This window comes from Patagioenas fasciata, chromosome 8 (assembly GCF_037038585.1).
Source record: "Patagioenas fasciata isolate bPatFas1 chromosome 8, bPatFas1.hap1, whole genome shotgun sequence".
In the NCBI taxonomy this organism is placed as follows: domain Eukaryota; kingdom Metazoa; phylum Chordata; class Aves; order Columbiformes; family Columbidae; genus Patagioenas; species Patagioenas fasciata.
The window spans coordinates 30,330,008-30,339,969 of NC_092527.1; the positions used below are offsets into that span (position 1 = coordinate 30,330,008).

Here is a 9,962-nt window from a genome sequence, read left to right on the forward strand (position 1 = left end):
CTTGGGGCTCTTCCTCCAGCTATGGGGTTGGGGTGAAATGTTATGAAGCATCCCATGTCTATGTTCTCCTGTCCATGTCCTGCGCCACAAGGGGAGAGGCACAAAAGCAGTTGAGTGTAGCAGATATACTGTATGTACCTTCCATTTGAATATGTATCAGCTAGGAACCCTGCTGTCAGCTGTTAATATAAATCCCAAATAACTCCTCTGAAGTCATGGAGATGCACTGGCTGCCCAACACAGAGCAAGACACAGTAAAACGCAAAACACCGTTGTAGACATCAGCTCACATGCCATAAAGTTCAGAGGAACAGCTCTAAAAAGAACATACCGAACTCTTTTCTGGGGAACTCAGGAGAAGAGTTGGCACTGGAGCTCCCTGCAAGGAACAGAAAGGTGTTCATTAATACTTTGCACAAGATATTTAAAAGCTTTCAAAATATGTCTTCCTGATAATTGTCTAATCCCAGTGGATAACAAACATTTCCATTAAAAAAAGAGCTATTCAGGATTACAGAAAAGAGCTTCTAATGTCTTTCAATAAAAATACGCCGTAACTCCTTTTAGGAATGAGCATTACTCTAAATAAGACACAACTATTAAAATGTGTCCTGGGTGACTTATTTCCTAACAAAACCACAATGGAATTTTTGTGCCATTTGGGACAATCCTGCATTACTGTGACCTCAGAGTGCACTACACACTGCCTCTTTTCGATGGCATGTCCTGTGATACCTTCATATGTTGCATGGCGGCTGATGTAGGTTTTTCTTTCAAATGTTGAGCCAGGAGATTTGGTAAGAGTAGAGCTGGGAGACTGGGTTTGTCTGTAGCCAGAGGATGATGATGACGAATTCAATCTACCACTTCCACCTATAGGTAAAACAAAACATGCTCAGCAAACTGAATATATGCCATGGATGTACACTCTGGATAGCCTAGGTGCTTTATGTTACCATCTTCTGAGCTGGACGAATTTGCATTGGTACCTCACAATTAGAGAAGGGAAATAATTTTATTTGGGTCTAACTCAGGTGTCCTCAGCATTCATTGCAGAGAAGAGTATTGGTTATCTTCGTGGTTTCAAAACAAATGTTGTCCATGATACATATGACAGCAGGTTTTGGCCTAGGGGGATGAATGAGCCATCTCCCCTGAGCAGCAATGAATCAGATGGTGTTGCATTTAGGTCTGGATATAGATCCACCTATAAACTCCAGTGTTATATGACACAGGCCACAAAAACTGGGAGACTGTTAAGCCAAACTCAAAGTGCTGAAGGATTCAATTCATGAGACAAGGGAAAGCAGAGGTGAGTCCCCTTCCAAAGCAACCATCCACACTCCCACTTAGTCATGCCTTAGTCAGTCCATTTCCTGGAGAAGTGATTGATGTGCGTGTCAGGCCCGAGACAGCCTGAAGGTTATTAGGGGCTGCTATATTTAGATAGAGGAAAGGATTTCCCTCCTAATTCACATCTGTGTTGTGGAAAAAGAAGTGAGCAGCCACAACTAGCATGTTCGTACTCTCGTATGAAATCTAATGCTGGAGTATGGTCAGAGCCCTCTGATAAAATGCAACATATTCACACTGATCAGTAGGATCAGACTGGATATTGTTTACCCATTCCTGCAAAAAGAACGTGCCCTTGTGATATCAACAGTGTTTTCTTGACAACTTTCTCCTCTACAAGGACCTGTTTTGTTCTGAAACTTTTCCACTTAATTCAGTAGAAAGAACCACTGTGACAAGTAGGCCTCTGTCAGAGGCATTCTGCAAACCAAGTGAGAAAGCAGAGATTAGAAAATACTCTGTGAAACTTCAAGAACTCATTATCTCTGAAGTTCAGATTCTTTTCTCTATCTCCACACACTGAAAAGAAATAAGAAGGAAGATGGCAATCCTGCAGAGTTGTCTGAGTTTTCAGGGCTGGGTTCAGTTCTCAGACTGGTGCCAGTCCAATCAGACTGACATTTCACTGCAGTTACTTCACATCTGCCATGAGGCAAAGTGATTCCACACTCTGGCCTTTAATTGATATGGAAGTGTCCGTTAGACCTACTGTGTAAGGTTAATTCTCCTGTTGAGCTTCCAAACGGCACTTTACTCCCTTTCGTTTGTCAGTTCTTTGGAGCACAGAGAGTATTTTCTACAGCGATAAAGTCTGTCCTCCTGGGGACAGAGAGGGGTATGCCAGAAACCTGGCTAGGAAGCTTATTCTTCAGAAACCTTTGCTATGACAATCTAACAGCTGGACAAAGAACGCACTGAGAGAAGAGCCCTTTGTTGAGGAGTAGACAGCACACACTGATTTAGGCAGACTCTTCAAAGTGCTAAAGCTATGTATGCCCACACACAAGAAAATATTTTCTAGGAAATTCTTTAATAATATTCTATCCTCATCAAGATTAATCAAAACTGACTTTTGAAGTAAAACGATCAGAAAGATTGTGATTTGGAAATCAACAAAGGGCAACAAAGATGATTAAGGGAGTGGAGCATCTTCGTTATGAGGAAAGGCTGAGGGAGCTGGGGCTCTTTAGCTTGGAGAAGAGGAGACTGAGGGGTGACCTCATTAATGTTTACAAATATATAATGGGTGAGTGTCACGAGGATGGAGCCAGGCTCTTCTACGTGACAGCCAATGGTAGGACAAGGGGTAATGGGTTCAAATTGGAACACAAGAGGTTCCACTTAAATTTGAGAAAAAACTTCTTCTCAGTGAGGGAAGCAGAGCACTGGAACAGGCTGCCCAGCGGGGTTGTGGAGTCTCCTACTCTGGAGACATTCAAAACCTGCCTGGACACCTTCCTGTGTTGAATCATCTAAGTGTTCCTGCTCCGGCAGGGGGATTGGACTGGGTGATCTTTTGAGGTCCCTTCCAATTCCCAATATTCTGTGATTCTGTGAAAGATGGGAAATCTGTTTTCTGAATGAATTAACAGTGGGAATGGCATTTTTTGTTGTTGTTCTCCCGAAATCAAATTTTGCCTGTGGAGAATGGGAATTCTGCTATTTACTCACCCATCCTCACACCCAACTTTAGGGAAGGAATATCTTTGCTTTGATTATTTGCCATTTCTACTTCCATAAACCCTGTTTTCCTTACCTCTGTCTCATCCTACTTCCCCGGCCTGAATCTCTCCCCAGACCATTTATTCTGCCTTTACTCTCTGTTTTGTCACTGTGCAATGTCTTCATTCCTTACTTGAGGTCGCATAACTGCTCCCAGGGGTGTAAGATCTCTTTTCCACTCCGCTCCCTCCAGTGTGGGATGAAGTTTTAAGCCCACTGCTGCTTCCTCCTTCTGGAAGAGATGAGCACAAAATGAGACATTTGGGGTAAAATACAAGAGGATTAAAGATGAGAAGGGTAAAATATGAGAAGAGTAAGGACACTGCAAGTCAAGGCAGGAGGTAACCAACACTGTCCTCACACTCAGCTACAAGCAAACCTTCATGTCTGGTGAGATATCAGAACTGCAGACAAGTGTCTTGGCAGAGCAAATAAGCATTCACACTGCAGACCCAGCAGGTCTGTAGTTAAGTTCTGATCCATAAATGGACTGAAGGATTCTCCTGTTAACCCTCATCATAAATGAGATGGTGTGAGTCCTTTCCACCCCAGCTGCAGCAAACTAATCATGACCATGGTGGTGTAAAGAGCATGGAAGATTCTTCCCTACCTGTTGTACAGAGGTAGAAATCACCCATGACATCTGCTATTACCAAAAAATATTTACTTCCTGTTGTAAACTGGGTAAGATGACAGAGGAATATGCTGCAGCCCCACCAGCGGTTACAGACCCATCACTTTTGACCCTTGTCCCAAAGACACAGTCAGCACTGGAGACCGTTTATCTGGGCATTAGCCCTTGGACAGTCTGGTCTACCAGTATTAGTTAATTGCGCAGCTTTGTTTCTGACAACACCCACACGGTTCCCCACATACCGCTCCTTCTCTCCACTAACAAGTATTTTGGGAGAGGCATTTCTGAAAATAATGCAGTCAAATAGCATGGAGGGGCAAAGAACACTGGCAGAAGTAATGTAATGACCAACAATTACTTACTGGGTGGTAAGGACGTCAGTCTTGTAGTCACAGTCTCTGTAATAACTGAGGAAAGAAAAGGGTGCAGAAGTAATGACATGTTAATATAGCCAAATAAGATCAATGTTCTACTTAATTTCCATGGAAAAACATGACTCATTCAAAGATCATTAACTCATTTAAAGAAAAGTCCCTTAAGACTACAGTGCCTGGGGGCTGCAGTCACATTAGCACACAATGCTGTGTGTTAGTTTGCAGGACTTTCTAACTCTACAGTAATGAAGAACATCAGTGCAACGAAATACTTTTTCTGTACAAAATCTCTGTAAAATCTTGAAGTATTATTACTTTCAGGCACTTCTAAACCACAGCCATTGCTGTAACAGCAAAGCCCATGGTCAGATCCCTTACTAGCTTCCTAATAGTTAACTCCTGCAATGCTAGCAGTAAACTTACCCTCTGTTTTACACATGGCCAAAAAAGATACCTAAAGAACATTTTCTAAGCCATACAGGACATTGATATCAGATGAAGGAGGAGAATCCGAATGTGTGCACTACTGGCTACAAGTGTTACCACATGGCAATCATCTGTCGTTAAACAATCAGGTCATGCTACGTCTCTAAATGTCTGATCTTGGTTCATTGATTTCGTTTTTCTGACTTCAACAGAGACAAGGGACAGGTGCAGGATCTAGTTTGGGACCTCTGATCAGCATTCAATCCCTTACAAAACTGGGCATCTGCTTCTGGGATGTTTGGTGTGTGACATAAAAATAAAAAATGTTCTCCTTACGTCTTTCAGTAACTTCTGATCCTTCTTGCCTCGTTTTCTTTGTTACAGAATCCATACCATTGCCACCTGCAGGGAAAGCAGAGAGATTGCACTCAGAGCTCTGTGAATAGTAAGCCGGAGATAACGACAGCTCCCTACTTTTCTCCCTTCAGCTTGGGATTAGACTGCCTGGAAGACATCTGTGCCAGGGAGTTTACAGTGCCTTTCCAGAGCCATGTGAGCATTACTAATAGACCAGCACCACTTGCCTACAAAACTGAATGCTGCACAGTGAAGCAGAGATAGAGGTAACTCAAGAAAATCTGCTCAGTGCTGGAGAAGTTCAGATCTGGATTTATATCAAGACCTTGTGGCACTACGATATGGTCTCCAGCTGCACCCCTATAAAGGCTTGACCACAACCACAGGATCCAAACACCACTCCCACACATCTGTTCTGGGCAGGACTCAACAGTAGAGGATTAGAAATGCAGGCAATTGGAGATGAAGCTCCCTGCACCATGGCAATAGTGTCAGAAAAAACTAAGCAGAGATACTGTTGCACTTTGGACAGTAATGCTGTGCATTCTCTGAGTATACTGATGCTAAAGCCTCAACACTGAGTTTAGTGAAGCAGAAAAGCACTGGAAATACCTTTAAACTACCTATTTTCAGCAGCAAGGAACTTAAGGTAGCAAGTGCATTATCTTTACAGACAGAGCAGAGAAGATTTGGAGGTGCTGTCTGCAGCTGTGGAATCTGATCTAATACCAGCTCAGGTCAGTCTACACAGTATCACTGGAATTACTGCTGTGAATGCTGTGTAACTCTTCTTCATGACTTGGATCCTTCTCTAGTCAAAATTACAATCTCTGACTGTCTGCCAAGGCAGGAATACCACAAAGAAATGTTGTGATTGTGGAACAGAAACATCAGCTAGAAGGGAAACCACTTATTTCAGAAGGAAATAGTTGCTTACTGCTAGTTTCTCTAAGAACATTTCATCTCGTGCAGGTGCAAACAATGACAAAGAAGATATTTTAATTTGCGCACAAGATGATAATAGCCAAAAACTCCCCACTGCATTTGAAAACTCCTTAAAACTGAAGGCCCGGCTGTACCAAAAGCTACACACTTAACAGGCTGAGTCTAAAAAAAGTAAAGTTTTGGGCAAAATTCCTTCTGAGTTTTAGAGCTTGAGGCAGAACCCAAGACTCTGCTCTCCAATTCAGCTACCATTTGAGTTTGATCCTCATGAATCCACTTACCCTTCTGCAAAGTGTCTACCAAGTAGCCTCATCAACGTTACATCTGTACTGCCCAATCATAAACAAAGACACAAGGCAGGATGAAGCACAGAATCTGCAGGCATATCTGAAGTTCAGATTCAGCTCTGTCTTTGAGCAGCTCCTGCTGTTCCCCGAGCTGGAGAGGAACAATTTGAGTGTAAAAGACACACTATCAGTCAAGCCACTTTAGCCTCTTATCACACACTCAGCTGAACTTTGCAGAGAACACCCACAGTGTCCACAGCCATCACTGTCAGCACCTCAGACACTGAGCATGGCTAAACAGCCCTGAAAATGGGGTTCCTCAAGCCACATCCAAGTCCTCACACAACTTTGGTGGCAGGGTATTACCCAGCCCTTACAGTGCTTGCTCATGCTGGGGATTTCCAAGCGATTATCCAGGGCACTGATTCCAAGGCATATACAAGACCAGAGCTATACGCATTTGGAGAGGTCCTCCTCCAGCAGGATGACAGTCCCCTGCAAGGGAAGGGTCCCTGGTGATTCACTCCAAAGAAAGACAGTATCTCTGCTACTCTTCTTTATTGCATCAACAGTGGAAGCATCTTTGAAGCTCCTATCCTAAAAACAGATGCTGGAAGCTGTTGTCTAGATGTCAGCACTGTTGGCTCTGACGGCGTTTTTGGCAGGGTACACAGGTTTATACTTGGAAACTGCTTTCCTACTGCTTTGTAGCCCCAGAACTCAACTTCCTTTCTGCTGTTGGGCAACAGTGCTGGTAATGGATGCTGGAAGCAGCCACACAGCACCACGGAGTGAAAGCATCTTCTGCATCTTTGCCTTTCACTGAGAAAGGGAAATCTCTTGCTTTTATACCAATCCAAAAAAGAATAAGAAGAGCTTAAACCAAATCTTTGGAGCCACACACGCCACAGCCAAGCCCCAAGCCCTTTGTGCATTTTGATCTACGTTGCATGTGTGTTTGCCACCTGAGTGCAAAAGCCAGCCCAGGCTCCAGCAGGCTGAGTGAGCTGGATTTCCATCATCTGCCAGGACTCACTCATCTCACCAGCTCCTATCTGGATTCACAAAGACATAGCTGTGGGCTATGTCTGTGGCAAAGCAATAGCGCTGTTGAATCAGAGAAGCCACCTGCAATCATCTCTGAGCAACAAGCACGAACTTGTGTAGCGGAATCACTCTCAAACAGCACAGGCAGCATAGGATGGGGCAATCCCTGGCCCCTTTACTATAAGCTCAGGGGTTGTAGTGCACTCATGGCACCCACAAAAACAGGGAACTTGCAGACCTTAATGGCACTAGGAACCAGGAGAGGTCTAGCACCACCATGCATTACTTCTCTATGTACAGCACTGAAAAGCAGGATAGTAATAGCTGCCCAGCTTTGGAAGGCTTGCTTAGAGCTGTGCTTCCCAAACTAGCCCAATGCTGCCAGGTACCTCCTGCACCCCTGTTTGGTTGACTGCAGTGCAGCACACTGGCAAGGATGCAAAGCCGATCTAAGATGGGACATTCAAACCTCTCTTATTATTTTAGGAGTTAGGTATTGTGTGCAATGGTAATAACGTTTATTACAGAGATTTTTCAAAGGCGAAGGGAATAGTCGCAAAGTCATAGTTCAATGGGAAAATGAAAGCAGGCACGTTTCAGATTCTTTTATCCCTCCACAACGTCCTTCCAGTTTTCATGTCAGAATGCTGTTATGCTCTCACAGCATGTCCTTTCGGTTCTCTCTTCCCTCCATTAATATGGCCCCTGCTGTGAGACACTCCATTAGCAGAAAGAAGCACTAGCAGGTGCTGAGATTAGTAATATTTAATCCAAGTGAAACCTTTTGATCATGAATACTGCGAGGCTCAGTAGATGCTGCCAAATCATGTCACTGACTATGTTAAAAGCAAATGCCATGGCTCCCATCATATCAAATGTCTCTTAAGGTGTCCCTTCCTCTTAATCAAGACTTTCAGGTACCACTGTACAGGTACTAACAGAACTGGTTAAAAAATGCCCCCTTATCTATCTTTTACCCCACAGTCTAGGAATCTGACCTTCTCATTCTGCTTTAAAATCTGTTCCTTTTCAGTTATTCTACCATAATCAACACAGACAGAAATTAATCAAACAAATCATCATTCCAAATCTGCTCATTTTTAGGCTCACTGAAATGATGCTAATGCCAGGAAAGCAGGTTAGATTCCCAACCAAATCTGTAGGAACCAAATCCTGCTCTGGCCACAGCCTGTCCTGGCTTTTTTGACACCAATATGTGCTCATTTCCCAGAGCATAAGCAGGAGCACTGCCCAGACTTCACACTGCCAGAACACATTTTTGAAATGTGTCCTCACCATGCCTACTTAATAGTGCTGCCCAAAGAGAAACAGGCCAAAGCAAGGCCATTCTGACCTGCACAAGCTTCTCACTTCTGGCACAGAAAGGGAAACAAACAATCTGGGTTTATACAAGGAAGATTTGCAGAACAGCAAAGTGCTGCTGTCACCATTTCACAGATGAACTAGTCACAGAAGGACAAGTAACTTCCCTCAAGTCCCTCTACAAATCAGTCCAAAGGCAGAAAAAGAAGACCAGTCTTTTACCTTATGCCACTATGTTCAAATTGCTAGACCTGCTGGCAGGAAGGATTCAAACTGATTCTGAAATTAGATTTTTCCGACTTTTTGTGACAAAGCTTCAAAACCACCTCACAGTGCCTCCTAATCTTCTATGACAAAAATGTGGCCTCAACTCCATAATCAATGAGTCACTGCTGATAAATAAACCCACTTGTCCAAGACAAAGCAAAGCTTGTCCATGGCAACACAAACTTCTACTCAGAAGCAGTTCAGGCATTGTAAGGACTACAGATCAATTCCTTAATATTGCACCCTGCACCTATCTGAAGCTTCAAGTTACAATCATTATTCCTCCAGCACATTTCAGACCCGCTCGATTTTAAAAAACAGCCAACAGATGTTCTGCATTTCACCATGCTGGTATCCTTACGGAACAGGGAACACTCAGCTAAACTATCTATTTGCACAGCAGTTTCACAAAATCCATTAAAAATGTACCCAGACCTTGTCTTCACGTTTCTTATCTCTCAGCAGGTATTCTCCTTTTACTTCATACTCATTTTAAAAGATCTATATTCACTGACAAACACAAAACCAACATGACCCAGCTCTTACACTATCTCATTTTTACATTGTATTCACCACAGAAAAAATTAAAACTTCCTCTATTATGCCTGAGAATACAGCCTTGTTCTGCAAGCAATCTGGAAGAGAGAAAATACAGGCTACTTTTTTTTCTTCAGTAATGCCACTTACCTGAAGTGCTTTGGTTACAGAACTGTAAATTTGTTTTTCTCCTCAACCGTTTCCTTTCTACCAAAATGTGCCAACTACACTTTATACCATGTCCTTCCAAAGGTGTGTGGAATCTGAGTGATCATCCAATAATGTTCACCTCTTCTTTATTTAACATGTTTTATTCTCGCCCTTCTTCTGCTTTTCTATTCCCGTGCTCTTAAACAAGTTCCAACAAAGGCGTGTCGTGGTTTCCTGCCTCACCCTACCCTTCCAATTATCTGACACTCACTGGAAAAAAAGATCTGCCTCCAGGAATCAAACTTTATTGAAAGCAAAAACGCTCCTACCTATTTGCTCAGGTAGATTAACTATTTAGATCCCAGACGGACAAAGGTGTGACGGTTTATGTCGGGGAAAATGAACTGTTATGGCAGTGCTTTCTGATACATGATCAGATCTGTTATGTATAGCACCTGCTGATGTCTCTGCAAACCTTTAGCCAGACAGGTATTTATGAAGCATAACTTCATCCCTGCATGGAGGAAGCATCCATGACTC

At 43.1% G+C, this 9,962-nt stretch overlaps 1 protein-coding gene across 1 annotated transcript in view; it reads right to left on the reverse strand.

The window, feature by feature from the left end:
• The window catches only part of COL17A1 (collagen type XVII alpha 1 chain), a 42,659-nt gene extending 32,977 nt beyond the window's left edge, over positions 1-9,682 (reverse strand). The window contains exons 1-6 of the mRNA XM_071812120.1: positions 9,423-9,682; positions 4,846-4,911; positions 4,072-4,116; positions 3,209-3,307; positions 736-873; positions 332-379 (exon numbers count right to left, since the gene is read on the reverse strand). Coding sequence (XP_071668221.1) covers positions 332-379; positions 736-873; positions 3,209-3,307; positions 4,072-4,116; positions 4,846-4,900 — 385 coding nt within the window. The 5' untranslated portion in view covers positions 4,901-4,911; positions 9,423-9,682. The remainder of the gene's footprint in view (positions 1-331; positions 380-735; positions 874-3,208; positions 3,308-4,071; positions 4,117-4,845; positions 4,912-9,422) is intronic.
• Between the last annotated feature and the right edge of the window lie 280 nt (positions 9,683-9,962).